Genomic DNA, 22,263 nt, shown 5'->3' with positions numbered 1-22,263 from the left:
TAGGGATTCAGCCAATCGATAAAAGCACTCATTAATCATTCATCAAGTTGGGCTCTTTCCTAATGGTCAGACCTACTTCCTGCCACAGTAACAAAGAATTAATCAGCTCCATTCATTGCTTGTAAGTTGCCCTGGCAATGGGCTTTATATACGGCTCAATATTTCACCATAATCCTTCAGACAAGCAGCTCAAGCTCAGGTCAATAAACACTCAAATGTCACATGCCTCTTGGGCCGTCAGTACAAAGGCCTGGCAGTTTACTCAAATGCAGAGTAACCAATCAATGCAAATATTTAACCTTTTTTTCTGAATTGTTTATATATTCAGTCAGGGATCGCCTGGTAACCATTTGCCCATATTGGACAGTGCCAGGGAGAGGTGAGAAAAAAATCCTTTGTTTACAGTCAAAGCAATTGGAGCCTGTTGACACACCCTCCCCAGCTTCTTGCCTCTCAGCATAATGGGTGGACAAATACACCCAAGAACCAATCAGTAAACATTGAGCGCTCTCTCCCTGTTCAGCAGTGATCAGAGTGGAGCTCAGTCGCATCTTTTTCACAAAACACATGCACACTAAAGCTCAGAGACAATAAACCAGTAAAAAAGAAAGAAAGAAAAAACACAGCAAAAATAAGCTGCTGGAGAAAGAAGGGAAAATAAGACCTACAATCACCAGAAAACATTACTACAAAAGAAACTCTTACCTTCGTGAAGGGTAAAACTGGCAGTGGTTCTCTGCTCAGCTGCACACAGTTTCAACAAGCACTGCCGGGCTCAGGCTCAGCATCCCCCCTTTTTACAAACAGCTGAATATTAGATGAGGGGGCTGGCCTACGCCCATCCTCACCCAACACAATAGAGGCACACAACCAGATATTCATTCATTACATGCAATGGCTTGGCACCGACTGATAAAGATAAAAGGATGATAAAGCCAATTAGGATGTTTGGACTCAGTTGTATGACTTAATTTTAGGGATAATGCAATAAAGTAGCATGGGAGCTGTCACTTTAGTATCACTGTAATCACAGTGTTTAAAATGACTCAGGTGCTGATCAATTAAAATTAAATATTAAACTAACCCTTTGAATCACCCAACAATATAGTAGAAGACTAAACAATAAAGCTTTTTCTTTTACTGTTATTAATGAAAATGAACACAGTTCTTGTGAAAGTGAATTAGTGCTATAAAAATGATCTATACACAGGATTCTGGATACAAAAATAAAGAAAAACAAAGGATTACCTAATAAATCAGTCGATCACTGCAAGTTATTTTCTAACCCATTCTTAAATGTGACAATTTATTAAATAAATTGTGTTGTTGCCCTGACAAAACAAGAAACTGGCTTCAGAAATTCGGTTTTCTGGCATTTTAATGTCCAAAAGTGAAATCGACCAAGAAAATAATCAATTCTATTCAGTAATGAAAACACTTGTTACTTGCAGCCCAATTCTCTTTGTTTCCAGCTGGAAAACTGACATAAACATGACATTTGTAGTGTTTATGTAAAAACACAGAGCACTAGCTAACATCACAAACCATCAAATAAAACCCCAAGTCAGCTGTTTGGTTATCTGAACGCATTCAAATGTTAGAAGGGAACTAAGCAACACTGGATAGGGTCTCTAAATTTAACCCGTCAGCTTTTTTATGACCAGTCATGTGGGTATGAAACTGCTGAGGATTCAGTTCCCTAATGCATACCAGGGTCTGCTTATGTTATGTGCATAAGCAAAAACTGGCTCATGTTTTTGATACACACACAGCCTTAAACTGCTTGGCTGTGGGCTTTGCAACGTGCACAAAGTTCATGGACACAACAAACTGATAGGTTTGAACACCGTGTCAACATCGTGGCATTTAAACCAAGTCTATGGTGCGTTCACTGCTCTGACCCCCATGACTCTTAAAAAAAGAACATCTGTATGACGCGCATATAATCACATGGCTTTAAATGTGACGAGGAGAAGAAAAGTTTAGAAATAGTGTGGCTCGGTTTTTCCGGTGTCTTGACAAAGGTCTTTTGACAGCGATATTGCAAACACAGCAGCGACTTCCCGTTCACTATCACTAGGAAGCAACTTGAAAACACAGGCTAGCCAAACCTGGAAACAGGCTAACAGGCTAGGGCTAGCTTTCCAACAGGTCCGTACATTTTTTTTTTTTTTATCTTCTCTAAAAAGCTGGAGAAAATTACACCAACAATTTTTCAAGTAGTCTTACCTACGCTGGGTTGCTCTGTATTTTAATTCCGGTCCAGATAATCCAGTCAAAAAGTCTTCGTTTTATAAGCCATAATATCTTTGCTTCTGTTTGACAGAGGAGCCTCGACCTGCTACAGTAAGACTCCACCTCCTCGCACCCAAGAGTACAGCAGGGTAACATGTGGCAAGAAAACTAACAGGGGAAAAAAAAAAAAAGCATCTTATCTCACACGTTTACTGTGGGGAGGTGAGATTTGTTTTTACTGTACGACATTAATTTTACAGTTTTAACAGTAACTTTATAGGTTCTGAGTTTAAAAACACAACAAAATATTTTTCTGAATTCAAAAAGTAGTTAAAATAAGCTTACATGCTGTGGATTGCTTTTAAGTAATTCTGTTGCTATAAAACAAAATATTTAGCTTTTTCTTTGGTCGCCTATTAAAGTTATAATATAAATGCTGAACCTGAGTAAAGCATCTGGATACTCCCCCCAATTTATACTCAATTCCCATTATGATGTGCATGGAGCAGTAGATAGATAATCTAATGATGATGGCAATTTTGTTACACTACAAAGCAGAGCAAGCATTCCTTTTGTTTGTCCCATTTTTTTTTTTTTTTTTTACTTTGGGCAGATGAAGGATATATCCACACAAGTCAAGTATTATTTAAAAAAAGAGACAAAAATCAATAAAAGATAAAAACCCAATTGATAAATATATTTTAAATGGTCCTACTCGTGTTCCTCTTTAACATGCAAGAAGCTTAATGTTGTTATAAGCACATGTGATATATGCCGCTAAAGCCCTATTGTACTAGTGTTTGCATTCATTTAAAAACAAATTACTTCTTTCTTTTTTTTTGTAACCGGACAAAAACAAATCATTTATGACATAATGGCAGTGTTAGTGTTTAAAAATAAGTTCTCTTTATTCCCCCACATAAATCAGAATTGTAATGTACTGTTATACAAATCTTTCAATAAATTTCCTTCTGACACAAAAATAACCAATATGTTCCACAGGCACGCACACGCACACACGCAGGCCCACATATACACAAAAGAAAAAAACAAAATGCGCCATTTATGATTTGGCACTTTGGACATATGGAGCAGTTTGCATTGATCTGCTGGTTTGGGTGGCCATGCAGTGCAATAATCGCTATGTTTTTGAACAATGACATCCCTTTCCCCTTGGGTGGGCCGCTCTCGCCTACACAGGGCCCAGGCTACAAATATAGTTAAGTCGAGTTCACATCAACATCAACGGGTCACATGAATACTGGTACACACACACAAAGTTATGGCAGGAAAATGCGAGTGTTATTTTAGTCTTAAAAACAAAAAAAAGAAAGAAAACTCCCCAACTCATCTCTGCTGCTTTGTTACTACTTTACAGGAAACAAATGCATCAGTTTAACTTAAATTATTGAGAATGATTTTTGGAAAAAGAAAAAAAAAAGGAAGCATAATTTCAAATTGATGCTGTTGGCTTTGAAATCCCAAGATTATATCTAGGTACATTTATGTGTCACTATTATTCAAAGAGCAGCAAGGTGCCTTGTAAAAGGTCCTCTCTGCACCACGTTGTCATGAACTCCATCATTCATTAATCCGATCTAATGATTTCAGAAAAATATCACAGCAGTCGCTGTTATTAGGTCCAACTGGGGGACTCTAAAAGGCTAATAAGGCGAGCCACGGACCAAAACAACATGAGGAAACAGGAACACCATACAGCAAATGCTGAAACATCCCCTAGGCTAACATTAAGTGCACACAATATGAAATAAGACCATTTACCACAACAGCTGGCTTATGTGTTTGAAATTTGTACAATACTATAAAGTCACATACATATATAACTGTAACTGGTTTCTTTATGTGCTTTTATGCACTGTGCATGGACCATTTGACACTTTATTTCTAAGTCAGTGCGGTGATCTGATTAGATTTCTGTTGCGTTTGTAGGACTTAAGACAATTACTGCACAAATAACTCAAGAAGGATGTAAATTCTGTAGGAATTCTGGTAATTAAAATCATTTTGGATACTTGTTTTAACAACTGAACACAGAGGAAACCTGTCATGAGACAAATATCAGCAGAAATTTAAAAAAAATGAATTCTGAACCCCAAGTCAACAAGCCTTAAAAAGTATTCTAAGTTACCAGAGGGTAAACAAACTCCCTTTGAAACACACATTTATCAGATGAGTCTTGTTTGCCCAACAAAAAAAAGCAGCAGATATGAAAAATATAAAAAGATATCCAGTTATTAAATCTTTTAGACTGGAGAGGAATGAGATCTGAATTCCACTTTGAGATTCTCTCTTTCAGGCATAGTCGAGTCATCCCACAAAAAGCAAAAGAGCATTCAGAATGGATTTCAATTAGTGTCGTCACAAACATCTAAATACAAAACACACACGATGTGAATTCTTCTGGAATAGAGATTTAAAAAAAAAAGACAGAAATCAAACAATATTTTGAGGATCCTAAGGCCTGTTTGAAATTGGCAGCTGATGATAAAGGTTATGTTTCTTTTACATGTACACGGTTTTCTGTTGCCACCTAACAGAGGCTTGTACCCAGACAATGACAAAAACCCTCCACATACTGCGCTTTAAATCTGTTTACCTTACATGAAACCACACTGGTGTAACTGCATTTAGGTTCCTGCAGCGTGCCATTCAAACTGTTATTTCACCTTCAAAGTACATAGAGGGTTTAAGGCAGCTTGGAGGTGTTCGTTTTCACTAATGTATTGCAAAGTAACCACTACCGCTGATTAGTTTACACCTTGGCCATTTCTTCACCTTGGTCTCGTATCCATGTCAGAAGTGTGATTGCTGTCAGCCTTGCTACTGGAAGTTTTTGCCAGGATGTAGACTTGTGTTTTCTGTCTGATAGGAGATATTTGGTTCTTTGTCAGGTAAACAGACTCAACACACTCCAGGTCTCAGTAGTTTATAGTTCGTCTCAGTGTTTCTGCTGCTGAAGGGGCGGCGCGTCACCGTCCCGACCCTCATGTGGTCTTTTCTTTCTGGTTGCAGTTGTTGTCTGTGCTGTTGTGATCTGTCTGGTTGTCCTTCTGGAGGTCGTCCTGCTGCTCTTTGGCCTGCCGGCGTTTTGACTTGACAGGTAGGGCCAGGACCACCAGCAGACATAGAAGATGTAACCCAAAGTACCAAGACCTGCGAAGACATCGATGAGAGAGAATGTTGTTAACCATACAACGGTAAACCGCATCCTGCACATGTTACAACAACATGACTTTGTAGTAAAACAAACCAAAAAGAAGCCAGTTTAGCCTGCCTGCAGTCAGACCTTTCATCAACACAAAACATCTGGCGCATCACAGACATAAAATACAAAAATGAAGACCCAGGACTGAAAAATATGACACCAATCTTCTCCCAAAGTCCAGCCCGGCTCTCCTCAGTTCCAGGATATTCATAGACTGCTACAAGAAATGGCTCTACCAATTTTTTTTGAGAAATGTTGCTGCCATCAAATTGAAAACAAACTAATATTTTTCTTAAAAATGGTACATTTTCTCAGTTTAAACATTTGATATGTTTTCTGTACTCTATTGTGAATAAATTATGGGTTTATGACATTTTCAGCTCAGTGCATCTGTTTCAGTTTTACACAGTGTCCCAGCTTGTCTGGAGTTGGGTTTGTACTCTGAAGCTTTTTATCCAATTCCAACACAGGGCCAAAAAAATTCAAACCTGGATTTTGCCAATAGTTTGGTTTATGAACAAATAGCTACAGTGTGTCTGTTCTTTGCTGCCTGTCTAGCAGCTGTTGTTGATGTTTGGATCGTAATTTCTTTGCAGCGACTGGTCAATGTTAAGGTCACTTGTTTTATTTCCTCCTCATCCTTCAATCATAAAGCTGTCTCGTTAACCATTACTGTCTGCCAGGCTAATAAAAACATGTAAATTTGTATGTATTTTTTAAAATAAGAAAGGCTGACATTGTGTCTCCTACTCCACAGTGTATAAGAAGCTCATAGTGATACATGACAGACGTACCTGTAGAACTTGAGTGAGGGTCCTACTGCAAGTAGCACAAATGGCGCCACTGTATAACTAATGGCCACCTGAGTCCATGCCCACGTGATCACATCATAGATGCCCTTGTATGAGTCAGACACCAGGAAGTACGGCCTGATGTTGTGCCGTACCTGAAAGAGAGAGTATTTTTCTTACTGCTCTGACAAGTTCAACTTGACAATTTATACATTTTAGGTAAAAATGAAGCTGTAAAGTTTGAATTATACTCTACCCACTCTTCCATACAATAGACTAAAGTTGAGCTAACTGACCTAGTTCCAGAAATCTCCACATGACAGCAGGGATTACTGTCGGCTTCCACTCATTATCTGCCCATCTTTCTTTTGCGCCGTCTCTTTCTGTCCCTCATAGATCTTAGGAGGAATCTATCTCTGAAACAGCTTTGTGTGGCAAAGGCCAGAAGTTGGCATAACTAGGTCAATGCTCTGCTTGTCTTCCTTCAGATAAAGAAGTCGCTGCAGAAACTCACAACTCACTGCCCCACACACAAAATTGACCGTTTCTGCATTTTATCTCTTTTATCCAGAGACTTAATGCATTCCTAGTGTACTATCACTCCACTGTCTCTGCATAAATCTCCTCCTGTCTCCTCTTTTGACATAACTGGAATGAAGATGTCTGGCTTTGCCGAGATTAGTGGTAATGGCCTCACGCTCAAAATGAGGTTTAAGTGGCACACTACTTCATTATTATCCACTTGAAATCCATTAAGTGATTTTGTTGTGTGTTCGTTGGTCTGTTAAGTAGCTGTGGTAAATCTATAGAGGTCTTAAAGTCTAGTATGGCGGTGGAAAACAAATCAATTTTTGTAGCAGGATTTTAATGAAAGTTTTTTGAAAGTAAGTAATATACAAATTCAGAAGCTTTTCATCAATTGAACAGTGTGCACTGTGTGTACTCACTGCACGTGCAGCCATAGTCATGCCGATGCCGGTGAGGAAGGTCAGATAGTAGCCAGGGTACACCCCGTGCCACATGGCTGACAACAGGAAGGTGGCAGCAGTGGGGTTAATGGGACAGCGCTCGTAGCACACCCTGAGAAGAAAACATAATGCGTACATCTAGCGCTCAGTCCAAAAAAGTAGAAACAAATGAATCAAAATCTCATAAATGGGCAAAACTGTCTAATTTGCTTCAGATTATAGGTTCTGTAAAATTTCTCCACATATTTTATGCAGGTATCAAGCAAACATTTTTGCTTATGTGTCAAGGACACTATGCATGCACAACTTGTTCTCACGCAGACTAAGAAAGCTACAGCATTATAACCGAAATGCTCTTACCTCTTAAGCCAAAGAGCTGTTTGAATGTTCCAGTTGTCTAGGAACAACTTGAAACTGGTGGCGAACTGAAAACAAATACATAAAAAAATATTCTTTCAGGCTTTACTTAAAAAGGAGCTTTATCTGGAAATAAAATAATAAATGAGAACAAAGATCCAGACCTCAATGTCCAGAATTCTGAGATTTGATATCAGATCCCACCGTGGGGAGCCATCTTTGTTGTATCCGTTGAAGCCGAATCCGGCAGCATTGTTGATAGCATCAGCTGCGGGACAGAGGTACATGGGCTTCAGAGTAGAGTGACTATAGTAAAGAATGACAAGAGCTTCCCTCCCTGCAGTTTGTAAAGCAGTGACGGAAACAAATGGAGGATTGGATGCGCTCGTCTAAAATTAAGTGCAACACCTCTAGATCTTCACCACTAGATGGCACTGCTACCTCAAGAAATAGGAAAGCTTCTTCTTAGGTTGCATTTCACATTGACAACAGTCATATTCTCTGAACCAGCCCCTTTAAGTTCAATTATAAAACTTAAAGAGGCAGTGGGATTGAGCAATGTGATCTTAGTAACACTTATAGACAAACTTTTCATCAGACTGTCCATCTTATCACCAAATTCCCTCACTTTTAATACCTGCCTAACTCACATTAGACCAAATATGAAAATTTGAATGCCAGTAGGCATAAGGTATTTCCTCCCTCACCTGTCCCAGCTCTTCCTAACATTTTGTGCACGTTACACATGTTATTTAAAGACTGTTTCCTTTCCAGCATAAGGGAACCTCTGTATATACAGTGTTTATGCAAATGTTTAAAATCTGCATAAAATCAGAATATACAGATTTTATTTGTAAACACTCAAATGACAGATTCAAATCTCTGAATAACACATTTATGGGAGGAAATGTGTTATTCACTGATAAGAAAGCCAAGTCAAACTCACCGAGTGTCCAGACAAAGTAGTACTTTGGCCTCAGCGCCAGCATTGCCAAGTAAAGGTAGACAACCTGGAGATGGAAGGGTGTGGAGTTTACAAAGTCGTCGTCTATCGAGCGCTCCACTGGGAGTAGCTTATAGAGGGACAGATAGATGGCCAGCGAGATAGCACAGGTGCACAGCTTGGAGATGACATCATTCTGGACAGAGGTGGGAGACAATAAAATGAAGCAATCCAATTAAACTCGGTGCACTCTATTATATTCAAAAACGAACGCTGGCAACATGACGAGAGGTGATGTTATTCTACAGAAACCCGGTTAAGTTGATTTGAAGGTTAGTCGAGTCCTTGAGAATCCTTTCAGGTTTTATATTTAGCAACATCTGTTTTCACTTTGTTCCTTTCTTTTATGAAACACTTAAACACAAACGCTAATCTTGGACTGTCTTTAAATTATTAATGCATCAAGAATATATAAATAACCTTGAGGTTTCGATATTTGCGTCACAAATTCCCAGTAATGTCCCAGTTTCTGTCACGTAAATCAAAACCCTGTACGTGTATTACAATATATTATTCTTAGGACTGCTCCGCTCTGGGCCGTTAATCCAAATGTGCAATTTTACATCACAGTTATTATTATTGTGCATTCAAGATTCGAGATAGTACCTAAAAACTGCAATTTTGTATTGACCGTTTGGCTCATCTGCCTAACCAATCTAAATGGGACTTAACTGTGTCCACTAATGTGCTTTGTACCTTGGGCGAGGGTTCAGTCTGCTTGTACTTTCCATTCTCCTTGCCATTGGCGTTCTCCTGGTGCCGCGGCTGGTAGCACGTTCCTTCAATGAAGGCCTTGTAGTCGTTGTAGGAGCAGGTCGGCCCTGCCAGGATCCCCATGAAGTTACAGTTGTAGCTCAGGTATTCCAACAAGCTGGGCATACGACTTGAGGAGACACGGATTGAACATTAGAAAATATTCATCCATTCATTACAGAGTCCAGACCGAACATATATGAGTGACTAAACCCATGTTATAATGCCTTAGAGCAGTATTGTCCATATCGACTGAGAAGAAGTAGGATTTATTCGACTGAACAGTCCAAGCAAAGATGGAGAATCTCGACTGACCCTGGAGACTTTTTTGTCTCCTAGTTTTTCCTATTTAAATTTCATCTGCTAGGTGAAGCACAGTCTGACTGCTTGAACATGCAGGATGTCCTTCCCAGCAGCCATTTCGGAGTAAGCGGCTGACTCAGAGTAGCCCAGCGAAGGATTGTGATGTCTAGGGCCTTAAAGCTACAATGAGTAGGTCTTCTAGTGATCACTATGTTTGCTCTGTTTTATAACCATCTAGGCTGGTTTATGTGTAAGATTCACATGGAAAATGTGTTTTATTCTTTGCTGTGCATTTTTTTCTATTCTGTTCTTTTTATTGGCTAGTCTTTCCTAACCTTTTGCCACACATAAACTACCTGTTTATGTTGTTTTTGCTGCATAATGATCTCCAATAGGAATGACAAAGGGGGGGGGGGGATCACAGTTATACAGCAGGATAGATGGAGGGATAGGCATTCCCACAGTACAAGTCACCAGAGAGTAGTCAATGTGTTGTTTCCTAGATACAGAGTGCCTAACAACTGCTTGACAGCGCCAGAGAGACTGAAAGGGGAGGGCAGTGTGGCGATTGCCTATGCAGAAAGCAATAACGCCTTTATTAAAGAAAGGAGCATCATTGCTCTCAGACTGAATGCCAATTTAAAATCACAGCAGCTTTTTAATTCCACTTGATTCAGTGAACTCATCATTTGAAGCATCAAAAACATACCTGAGTCACATACCTGATAGCAAGGTATTTCTGACTGGGAGTCAGCTGCCCGTCTCGCTTGGTCAAACCTACAAATGTAGAGAGACACTTCAATGCTAACAGGTGACACGCATAACAGCTTCACAATACACACACACACACATTATTTTACGCTACGTTAAGGGCCACAAGCATTTTTCTAATACACTGTGCTATTTTAGCTCTTTATTCTGTCAACAGGATAGGAACTGAAATGGATTACGCTCCTGCCACAGCAGTTTAATACAATTTAAAACTATCAACAGAACATTTTGTACATTCTGTAGTGTTAATTGTAAAAGTTAGTGTAGGTGCTACACAGGGCCTGACCAGGGTGCATAACCTCACGTCCTATGAGGCTGCCCTAAACTGCAAACTTTTGGACATCGCTTCACGCCTTTATCCAGAAAGTTGCAGGCGCGTAAAATCCCCTTTCTATTTGTTTTTGTCCGCAGCCCTGTCCTTCCTTAATGACACAATTCCCTCTTCATATATGCTCATCAGCCACTTTATTAGGAACACCTGTTGGACTGGTTCTTAAGGCAAATATCTAATCTACAGGACAGGAACAGGAACTTGAGGTGACAATTCACAAGGGCTCACCAAAATTGCATAATAGAAGACTGGAAAATACATTTCCTGGTCTTGATTTGTTCAAGTGCCACAAGCTGCCTGAGTATTGTTGCTGACCCTGTGACCACAGTACCTTTTGATGGCTGGTAACATGCCATGATGCCACAAAGCTCAAACCATCGCAAACCAGTTTCTTGGAAATGATCATGAGTTCACTGTACTCTCATAGAATGGGTATAGAATGGGTTCAGACCACCATCATGTTGGTAAAGAGACCACCTGTCTAACAATGGAAATCAACTTACGCTCGATCAATTGCAGGCTGGTAAAATTTACTTGCCTGGCTGGCAGCATATAGCTGAGCGGGACACAACAATATCACTTGCTACAGGAGCGATTTCTTTACAATATTAACGACCGTTACATGGAAATTTATGGCTCACACACACCTGATCCTTTGTTACCTGATCCTAAACCAAACACACTCTCTTTTTTTTAATACTCATTCTTACATTCTCATCTCTCTCTATTCAGTGCTTCAGTGCTTGTTTTTTAAGATACCCATCACCCCTTGTCCCCATTTCACATTCATTAAGCTATTATGTTGTTTAAAAATTCAATACAATATCAATCACAGCTGAGTTAGCAGAGGACAGTGAGCGACGGAGAGCAAGAGCAAAGGGTGTAAAGAAAAGATGATGCAACAGAGCAAACAGGGTGTTGTGTGCATAACCTCGTACAAACTCATCGTCTAACACTGACTGTTCCAATTTGCAGTCTGCTCTTTGTAATGAAGACCAGTGGCTATGCAATTCATCATACTATGAGATTATATGCCTGTTGTGCAAGGTAATATTTAGTTAAACTTTCCTGCTCCTCTGGCTACAATTAAACCCTCTGACTCAATAAAAACTCAAATTAAATATTGACCTCTGAGACTGTAAACTGTGCCATCTACACATGTATTCTAACAAAGGGAGAGAATAAATATTGGGCAGGTAATCAGGATGTGGCACTTCGTTCATGACCAAATCATTTAGTTCATGGGCCATTTTATCTCAGTGGGCTGGACTTAACAGCACTATTGCATAGTAACCAACAGTAAAAGACATGTAAAGAATTTTGTGAAAATGTTCGCATTTAACGAGCTGCCCTGTTACAAAACAGATGAACAGTACAAAATATCTTTAAAAAAAAAAAAAAAAAAAAGAGTGCAATTTCAACAATATGTCTCTTTTGTTTTTTTTTTACAGAGACACATTACTGTCAAAAACTTAAAATAAAAACATGCTGGTACAGCTCCTTGGCTTAACCATCTCACTTCATTGTTGTATTGCAGGCCGTGGGAAATGTGTTGTCAGTAAGAAGGCTGTAAAACTGATGATGATTCAGAACTCTGGTTGCCCAACCTGTTAATTTTGTCCATGCCACTCATATGCCACATCGCGTTCTTAATGATTTGGCTTCCTACAAAATACAGTGAAATCTCCAGAAAACATGTACTCCTGTGAAAATAATCCAGTGACACCAATGCATTTGGCATAGTTGCAAAGAGAAGCAGTTAAAATCCTTATGTCACACTATTCAAGTAAACATCATCCAAATTGTTATTAGACTGATGACTGTGTTCAGTCAGTACACTGAGGTGACTTAAGCCTCCAAGTGGGAGCTAAAGAGCTGTGAGTACCTCTCTGATACCCGGTCATGTGTTCCTATTTTAAACATGATTTCATTTCTGGATCTTTATTTACTCCTCATTGGCACATGTGGTGTTTCAATTATATTAGCAAAGTCTCTATTTGTTCCAGGAGCGGAGGGAGAGTCAAATCCAGGTCAGCCACAGGAAGACAAATTGGACTTTTGCACGTCCACTAAAGTTGTGCTACCTTAAAAAAAACAAATAAATAATCACAGGCTCTGCGGTATGTCACAATGTAGCATGGGGCTGTTCCGTCACATGTCTTGTCTTGACTTTTTGGACAGCACAAAGTCTAGTTTAATTAGATTTGGGATTAAAGAAAGTCTTAACGGTTGAGGAGGGGAAAAAAAAAAAAGAATGCAAAGTTGGTCATTGCTCCATTATATAACTGTGTTTATGCTCTCCTTCTGGTTCAGTAGCCCATTGTAGGAACTGACAACTGGCTCAGAAATGTGGCCATCTGATCTGTTCTCACACTCCAAAGAGAATTGAACTGACATTTTCACTTCTGTCACATCTGCCACTTCTTTTTTTTAAAGTATGCACACACACGCACGCACACTACACTGGAGACACACGGGCTTTAACGACACTTGTTCTTACCATCATGGATTTCAAATGCCATGCTGGTGATCTTCTGTGTGATAACCATCATGGGCCTAAAGACAGAGTAAACATTAAAAAAAACCCAAACAGACAAAAAACAAAAACACAGCACATTTAAGTCTCAGTGTTCTGACTTTAGGATACATACATTTCCTCGCACACTAAACCTTTCGTCCCAAGTTTTCCTGGCTGCTATCCCGTATTCATTTAGCAACTATTGTTTGATATTTTATGTGGAATCTTCCAATAACAGTGCAAACACTGAGTGGTAGTATCTTCACAATGGCTAGTTTCCTCCAGGATAACGGCAGGCTTTTATTAAACTTCCTGTTGTTTTTTTTCTCCAGTTCTGTGCTGGTCAGCCCTCCTTATCCCGACTTAATGATATTCTCTATCAGTGCGGGATATGTATAAGCCTGAACTCAGAAAAACACAGCTCCTCTCCTGATGCTTGCATCAGCACATTCTGGATTAATTTTATACATGAAAGCTGCTGGTGGCATGAAGTTGAGCTACAAATGGAAGAATAAGCCACAGGGTAGAGATTATTCGCTCTTTAAAGGCGAATTGGGTAAAAGTTGCAACTATGGGATGTTACTATGAGACTTAAGCCAATTATTTTTTATCTTGCAAGTTTTAAGGATAAATATGTAAATGAGGCTTTATTTACCTATTTATAGTACTGTGCAAAAGTCTTGAGCCACCTGTCATTTTTTTATATTTTGGTAGGAAGAGAAATAGTTGCAGAGATTTATGGAAATGTAGTATATTAAATACAAACAGTTTGTATAATACTAACCAGCCTGAAAGTCGATATTTGATAAGACCACCTTTATTCTTTAATAATGCCTAAATTGTCTTAGGCAAGTTTTCTTGATAGGTTTTTTTTGCCCTCCACTTGTCCACACACACACACACACACACACACACACACTGACCACCATGCCAAAATATTTCAAGTTTTCAGCTAATAGCTCTTTAGGAATCACCTTATTGATGCAAAACTACTATTTTATGCCTATCAAACTGTCTCATCTTTTGGCATCTAGCATTTTTGCGGATTCAGCTAAGAAATTGGAAGAAATTGTATATATTTCTGCAAAAAGTCCCTAAAGACAGATTTTAAAATGTGTTCTTTGCCAAGTTGTATGTTATGTGTTGGCACAACACTAGTTCATGCCCTGAGTACGTGTCTTTTTTTCTGCCTGAATGACTCATAGGTCAGTGTTAAGTGACTTAAAGAAAAAAAAATGTATTTACTGTATATTAGTCATCTTTGAAATATAGTGTGGAGATATGTGGCTCAAGATATTTGAAAAAGAAAAAAACTTTCCTAACTGATTACACTGAGGGAATTATTTTTTTGTGTAGAAATGTTTTTGTAATATGCAAAAAATGGATTAACTCAATAAATATGCACTACTACTCTAATAAAATAAACACCTATCTTAGACATTTTCCCTATTAGCCTGAAAGAAACATAATAAGGAAACAAAATAGTCCAAAATCTGAATACTGGCCTTAAATAAAATTCACTTTTTCCGAAGCACATTTGGCTGGGGTGGGGGTACAGTGACATTTAGGAAAACATGTGATTTTGACATTTTGAGCGAAAACAGAGGGACAACAGATGTAGCTGAAGGAGTGAAATCTCACAGAGGAAGTATGGCTTTGCATTAGGTTGCTTAGTAACTAGCCACCCCCAACCTGCTGGGAGTGCGGGCTGTGTGCTCAAACTGTCAGACTGTCTGGAGAAATGGGAACCAGCCACTTGGAACTGCAGTCCCTGCCGACGTCCTCGTGCGGACACAGACGAGCAGTGGGACTCAGTCTTGTATCCATTTAGCTCGAGTCACATCCAATATTCGGCCGATTCTTATCGACGACTTCTCCTTTTAGCGTCATTTGTAGTCCATTTGGGATTCAAGCTCAATCAGTGGAGGTCTTTAATGTTAAATTAAGGTCCAAAATATCTTAAAAGTGCACTGATTATGCCTCATTTTCTGTCATTTGGCAAAGTCTCAAATGTTGAGGTCAGCACACAAGTAATCCCTGTGAGCCAAATGTTCAGGCTTCAGTTTACTCAAAACACACAGTTTCCCTCAGTGTTTAGAGAGGACAGAGAGGGGATTATTCTTATAATTTGGTCAGCTCAGGCATACAGTTCACAGATGCCCCACACACCTGATGTTTAAACACACTGTATATGTAACAGCTAGCCAATCAAACTGGGCTTACAGAGAGCGTGGTCTTAAAAGGAAAGCATTCAAAATAGCTCGTTTCAGAAAATGGATAAACTGATGGGCTGTACAAAGAAAAGCATTCTTTTGAAATGTGAAAAATGAGGATGAAAGAGTTCTAGTGTTAGCTTACCCTGTGAAATCTGCAGAGTACATGCCGTAGTCAAAAACGTAGACCCGTGTGATTTGACACAATATCAAATAGCCCAGTGTTACAATGAAGCAGTATCTACACAGAAAAGAAGCAGAGAAAAAAAAATTATTAGATTTTATCTGCATTTAAGTGACATTTAAAAAATTAATAAAATTAAAGTAGTAGTCACAAGAGTCGGACATGAAAACTGCTAAGAAACTTGGGTACAACTATTCAACACAGCAACAAGGAGCTTTTCAGACCAGCACCTTGATATGTGCAACATAAACAGTTAATTTTAGAGTTCTGGGGAGAAAAAAAATAAACTTTCATCTCTTTGTTTTTATCTCTGTGGCTGAACAAAGATATTTTTTTACAGTACAGCACAGTACGCAGTGGCCTCAGGAACAGGGCAGAACTATGCAGCAGGGGGGGAGGGAGTCGTAAACTGGACAAAAGGGCAGAGAAGGCTCCAGCAATGTGTCTCTGTCAGGGAGGGAAGACGGAGGACAACACGACCTTTCAAGACAAGGCCCAAAAACAGAGCAGCGCTAAAGGGTCTAACACAAAGCTGCTGCAGAGGCAGCTCAAGTCAAAGCTAGCCAGATAGCATCCCTCCGCTGTCAACAATAAGAGGAGTGTGCCTCTCTGAGAAGCAATACAGCATACCAGCTACAACAATGCTGTGTTGGAGATAAGCCACAACGGGACCTCTTGATTCTCACAGCCTACTGTATCCAAGACGTCACCTGATATCTGCTGCCAAGCACGTATGAAAAAATAAAAGAAGGCACTCGTACTTCTCCAGTATGAAACATTTGTATAGCTTTCAAGAGCCATTTCTCTAGAAGCAATCAAACACTACAATTGCACACTCCTATTAATCACAAAACCCTTAGAGGAGACAGATGAAGCACAGTAAACTGGTGATAATCACTGCGTAGTCCTTTTTTTATTCTCAGAGATTTGTATACAGCCCACACTTGGCATCTCATCCGAGGGTATAAGCAGTTTACACAATATTCTTTCAGCATTCTGCACATATAGGAGACCAAACGGCTCTTTGCAATGTTGCTAAGATTCCAACACCAGCAGCTTATTATAGTTATTAACCGCTGCCTGTAGCTTTTTCAAAGCTGGTTTCATTATTCTCTTGCATAAATTGACAATATTCTGTCCGTCAGACACTTTCACATAATATTTCTCAAGGCTTCATTCATACATGGTCCAAAATTAACACCCACTAAGCGGTGGATTAGTAGGAAGACTTTGCATTTGGTCAGTAAATATTGGAGGGCTATCTGTCCCACTGGCTGGTAAATACCGGTGGCAAGAAACAAATGCAATGAAATTATGTAATGACAAAACTCTTCACCAAAAGTGCACCAACTTGGGTGACACCACTGTTGCCTGAGCAGTCATCCAGCATTGAATTAAAAACACTGAAATCTGCATCTGCGACAATACTGCAGTCTGTCCTAGCTGGGGAAAAGAGGAGGGGTAAAACGTGAAGAGGTCGCCAGTCCATCACACAGCAAACACAAAGAGAATGACTACTAACGCTTACACTGACACTGAAAGCCGAGATAAAAATCACCAATTATCCGTGAGAGGCGGCAGGAGCACCTGGAGAAAGCCCACTTAAAACATATTACTGATGCGTTGGAGTGAGGTACATTGTTCTGTTGCACTGGCAGAAATTACACTCGCTTTTAACAAAAAGACTAGACTGTATGCCAGAAAGTGCACATTTAGTGATTTAGTGCAACACAAAAGAGTATTTTTCTTTTGACTAAACAAAAAATAAATAAAAAATTGAATCTTTATCAAAAACCCTAATTTTGCCAGGATCAGCACTCTGCAGTAGAAGTGTGCAGCCACATTTTATCGGTGAGGATGTGAACTATATATGCAGGACCGGCTATATTTGTACTGAGCCCAACGGGGATCCTGTCTTATCATCACCTGATTTGTATTTGTGTAATTTACAGCTCAGAAGGGGGTGTTTCATTTCCACTCAAGGCATCAGATGGAGCCTGGAGACTAAAGCAGGCTGGCCTCCCGCTGTGGGACAGCGGTAGACAGGTCAAGCCACACAGGAGGAGCAGGTATGGATACAGTACACGGTGTACATACAGAAATGAAAACTAAAAGCAGGCCAAGCAAATTTGAGGAAGTAATTCATACAAATGTCACCCTTAGATTTACAGTCAATTTAAAAAGAGATCAAATTTCCTTAACTCTGTTGGCTAGCACTGGAGCTACAGACGTTTAAAGGGTAGCAAAGTGGTTTCATGAACAGACGGATGCAACAGACTCGGATTCAGACCTTTTTTGGTATTAATGACCACTCAATGCATGCTACACTACATTCGCCTTTTCCACACATATTTATTCACTTAAGTGCTTTACCTAGCTTGCATTCACCCACGCCCAATTTAGAGTTACCAATTACTGTGCATGTCTTTGGACTGTGGGAGGAAGTGAGAGTATCCAGTAGAAACCTACAAGCACAGGGAGAATATGCATCCTGCCAGTATCTCTTTACCTTTATGTTTTCCCCAAACAAATGACACATAAGTTCCAGACTTTGTCCCGAACTTATGTGTCATTTGTTTGGTTTCGGTGAAGGTGCTGCCTGGGTGAAGAGTGTGCAGGTGGAAGGATACATTAAGTGCTCTTGGCTGGCTGTGAATTCTCTAGACTATGCTCTAGTCTCACATGGGTTCAAGGTGACATCAAACTAGGGAGCTGGCAGGGCAAAGACCATTTGATATCAAATCAAACTGAAGTGGAAAATTGCATTCTCACGTATAGCTCCGGCCCACAGCTCATGTGTGAAAGCGGCTCTTGAGGCCAATAAAACAAATGAAAAAAAGAAAAACACATAAAATAAAGACAAACAACCCAATTGATTAAACAGCTTTAAGTAGCTACATGCTGTAAAAGAGCCAATTAGATACAATTACCTCATTTTAAGGCTCAAAAGCTGAAAACTATAAAGATCGGGTACCAATATATTTGCATCAAGACAGCAGTTTTTCTCTAATTCCTGTATAAGTCTGACTTGTTACAACTCTTTTTTACTGCCAGTATCCCTGTAAGTGGGCTCTTTCATTACTCTGATAGCCTCTTTCATTAGTTACACCATATCTAACAATGTCACAGTTCTCCCTCTTTGCCGTCATCCAGCAGGCAGTGCTGTGTTCACACTCGAGGCGAGTTGGAACACATCTAGAACATTCCCCGTCTGCTTGCCACATCCAACAGGTGAGCCGTCAAAGACAGCGGGTAGCTGGGAGTGAAAGATCTGGAGCTCACGTGATGAATAGTACGAAATATGATGCCAACTACTAAACAAAGCACCCCTAGCCAGACTACAGCCAGACTTGGGTTCAATCCACACTTAGACCCAAAAAGCTGTCATGCTGTGCTCCCTGTATGCTTGACCTTCCTCACTGTATGTTGTGTATGGGTTCATTAGTTTTCCCCATCTGTCACAGATGGCAGGGGAAATCCAGGATGTCATATATGTCCCCTACTGTGGATTGGTACTTTTTTTTATACACTGGAGAATATGTTGATTTGCCCTCAGTGTTTTCATGGCAGCAAAAAAGAAAAAAGTTTCACAGTGGAAAAAAATAGTGTATTTAGCTTTATAATAATTCACTGCAAGCCTCCATTAAAGGGGACAAAAGATTATTTCGTTAGATTGATTACTGCAGACAACTTAAAAAAAAAAGAAAAGAGGGCGCTAAGGTAAAAGTTTTACCAGTGGCACACTTTTATGTGTTGAGATATTTTAAAGTCTACATAAGCTGCTATGTTAGAAATAGTTCAAAGAACAAAGGTTGCAGTCTAAAGTTCAGACTGACGTGTCCAGCCACTTGGCACAAACCCCCAGCTCGATCTCAGCTTATTAGACTGATAATAACTAATTTGTTATGTAAAAATATAATGCAGGTGAAGGTTTCATAAGCGTTACCGTAAGAAGGAGTGGACTGCGCTTATGTACAGACCTGCAAAGACAGAACACCGGGCTACAAAGGACAATAAGAGTTGAACCTCTTGCAAAAGGTGATGCATGTCAAAACGTGTTACTCATCTAGTTAACCAAAGTTGTCATTTCCATTCTGTCACTGGGTTTGGAGCCTTTTCTTTCTGAGAGCAGCTGTTGTGATGAATATTTCCTTAGTATCTATTTAGAGCGATCTTCCCAGCGGGAAACATCTAATGTTCACACCTGCACTCATAACCTTGAATTCTAGCAAAAATAACATCTAAGCCAATGTGAATATGCCTGTGCGCCTGAGTGTGTGCGTTTGTGTGTTTGTCTTCATGAGACATGGACACAGATGGAAGCCCGGGAGCAGAATCAGTATCAGTGGGACCCAGGCCTATGTGCCCTAAACAAATAAAGCACATGAAGCCTTAAAAAAGTCCAATATCTAATTAATGACAAGATTCGAGTGCAGCAAACTTCAAGTTTTGGTTTCAGGGTTTATTAAACCAAAAATTTTTTATAGGTTTGTGAGTTTTCTTCTTACTTGTGCATGTTCTCCAGCCCAGCAAACACCATCACACTGTAGGACAGGCCACTCTGGACCAGGAAATGAAGGGAATACCTGTAGAGAGACAGATACCACAAATAATAAACACCAGTGTTTATTTATCTACCTGTATAGTTGTAAGGAAGAGGAAATTACAGCATTACAAAGCACAGTCACACCAGCAACCATGTGAGGACAGACCTTTGTAACTAGTAATGTGTCATCTTTAGTCACAGGGCAGGGAATGTGACCATAACATCACACTATGTTCTTAATTAACATGTTAGTAACAGCACGTACTAACAAGATATTAAACCAACTCTGCCATATATCCACCACCTCTCTCCCTTTGTGCGAGGCGCACACAGTTCAGCAGCGGCAGCAGCTACCGGATGGATCTTTGAAGGGCGCAGTGTGTGATCCTACAGACGTCAAGCCCTCCAGGAGAGGAGAGATGTCACAGTGTGTTAGCTGTGACTCAACAAAGACAACACGTCTATCAGGGCTGGCGAGGAACAAGAGATCATAGGGGTGGGTAAATGGAATTGACTGAAAATACAAGGGTTAAGAGTCCGAGAGGGGAAAAGGCAATAAAATTCTTTTACAAAGAGACTCTAACCCGTTTGCCTGAAACGTACTAAACAGTCAGTTCCAAATGTTTGTCCGGCAGCATTGAGGAAAAAGCGTATGTTTCTGGCAAGGAGGAAATACAACCTAAAAGAAACCAGTCAGCCTGGAGCATTTGGAAGGAAGCTCCTTTAAGACCAGCAGTCGAGGGCTCTCTAACACAGAGCAGCAGCAGAATGTCTGTGTGCTATGAAAGACAACACGAAAGCCATCATATATGCCCCCTGAATAAAAGCATACACCAAAAAAAAAAAAAAAAAAAAAACCCCCAAAAAACTATTGATGCATTCATGCCCTTTCCTTCCTCTACATTACATGTTTATCGCCAATTCCACTTGTCAAGTTCAACCTTTTTATCCTGTGATTAGCGTCTAATTCAGTCTTTGCAACATAAAACACTTAACTAGGAATACTGAGCCAAGTACAATAAATGCCATATATTACCTCCATAAAATGTATCTTCTTAATGACATTTCTATGAGTGTATAGTCTTTTTATTACCTACTAATTACTGCAGACAATAAAACTCTTTGGCGGGCGCTCACAGAGGTAAATATCAAATAGTGATTATTTGGCCCCTTTGTGCTAAAATAGACGGCTGGTTTTGGCCAGACAGAATGAAGTTTGCTCACATCTCTTGTGTTGTCGGACTAAGTTGGTGTTTCACTTCCTTTATTAATACACTTCCCCTGTTGCCAGTATCTGATGATACGTTCCGCAGCCTTGCTTGAGCTGACTTTTCCAAGTAGCCTGTGGTTGAAGACATAGTCAAATGCTGTTCATTTACAAAAATAAATTTAAGCCCTGTCCACTTGGGACTGTTATTGCCACGGGACCTTGTGATTTAGAAATTGCAGTGCATCCACATGGATAACCACAGCCTGTGTTTTGCCTGAATTTAAACATCTGTGGTTGCCAGCTTCAAACCTTGCATTAAACTGATTAGGCTGCCAGATATTAACTGTTGAGCCTGTTTAAAGACAGACCAGCTATGGTAAATTGCTATCAAAACTTTTATTTGTAGTTGCCAAACCTGTAATTTTTAAAGAGGAAAGAATAAGTCACACAGGAGTAATATTATCCAACATATTATATTTGGCAAAAACAAATGGCAGGGAATTTCTCCTTCACAAATTACAGACACATGTAAAATTATGGTGCCCTCTACAAATTACTAGAGGTCCCCAGGTAACAATCGCCCTGTGCAAATTAGAAATACACTTCAGGAATATAAATAAGGAATAATTACTTTTATTAGCTGATTTTGCTTTTTTTGCACATCTGTCACACTTACACATTTCAGATCAAACTAATTTTAATACTAGACTAAGAGATAAACTGACTGATGTGTTTCTGCTGGATAGCCCAAATGTGCTTGAACATCAGGGCATGAACTGATGTCCGGACATTCTCCTTCAGGATTTTCTGGTACAGAGCAGAATTCATGAGTCTGTTAATTATAGCAAGTCATT

At 39.7% G+C, this 22,263-nt stretch overlaps 2 protein-coding genes and 1 long non-coding RNA gene across 8 annotated transcripts in view; 1 reads left to right on the top strand and 2 right to left on the bottom strand.

Annotated features, from left to right (window-relative positions):
- The window catches only part of kidins220a (kinase D-interacting substrate 220a), a 45,698-nt gene extending 43,334 nt beyond the window's left edge, over positions 1-2,364 (bottom strand). For 5 of the 6 annotated variants that reach the window (XM_005477092.4, XM_025901206.1, XM_005477096.4 and 2 more), the window contains exon 1: positions 2,230-2,364. The gene's annotated coding sequence lies outside the window, so the exon portion shown is untranslated. Of the gene's footprint in view, positions 1-705; positions 815-2,229 lie in introns of those variants that run through there. The other variant, XM_005477093.4, reaches the window with a different exon arrangement.
- Positions 1,311-3,665, top strand: LOC112843177 (uncharacterized). The gene is made up of 2 exons (XR_003215359.1): positions 1,311-2,151; positions 2,327-3,665. It is a non-coding gene; the product is annotated as an uncharacterized LOC112843177 (long non-coding RNA).
- The window catches only part of mboat2a (membrane bound O-acyltransferase domain containing 2a), a 40,516-nt gene continuing 21,394 nt past the window's right edge, over positions 3,142-22,263 (bottom strand). The window contains exons 3-13 of the mRNA XM_005477089.4: positions 20,162-20,239; positions 15,615-15,710; positions 13,239-13,294; positions 10,359-10,413; positions 9,277-9,463; positions 8,524-8,716; positions 7,742-7,845; positions 7,581-7,645; positions 7,200-7,332; positions 6,256-6,407; positions 3,142-5,409 (exon numbers count right to left, since the gene is read on the bottom strand). Of these exons, the coding sequence (XP_005477146.1) occupies positions 5,241-5,409; positions 6,256-6,407; positions 7,200-7,332; positions 7,581-7,645; positions 7,742-7,845; positions 8,524-8,716; positions 9,277-9,463; positions 10,359-10,413; positions 13,239-13,294; positions 15,615-15,710; positions 20,162-20,239 (1,288 nt within the window). The 3' untranslated portion in view covers positions 3,142-5,240. The remainder of the gene's footprint in view (positions 5,410-6,255; positions 6,408-7,199; positions 7,333-7,580; positions 7,646-7,741; positions 7,846-8,523; positions 8,717-9,276; positions 9,464-10,358; positions 10,414-13,238; positions 13,295-15,614; positions 15,711-20,161; positions 20,240-22,263) is intronic.

The sequence above is a fragment of the Oreochromis niloticus genome, linkage group LG19 (genome assembly GCF_001858045.2).
Source record: "Oreochromis niloticus isolate F11D_XX linkage group LG19, O_niloticus_UMD_NMBU, whole genome shotgun sequence".
NCBI lineage: Eukaryota > Metazoa > Chordata > Actinopteri > Cichliformes > Cichlidae > Oreochromis > Oreochromis niloticus.
This window is presented reverse-complemented; position numbering and strand designations above follow the sequence as displayed.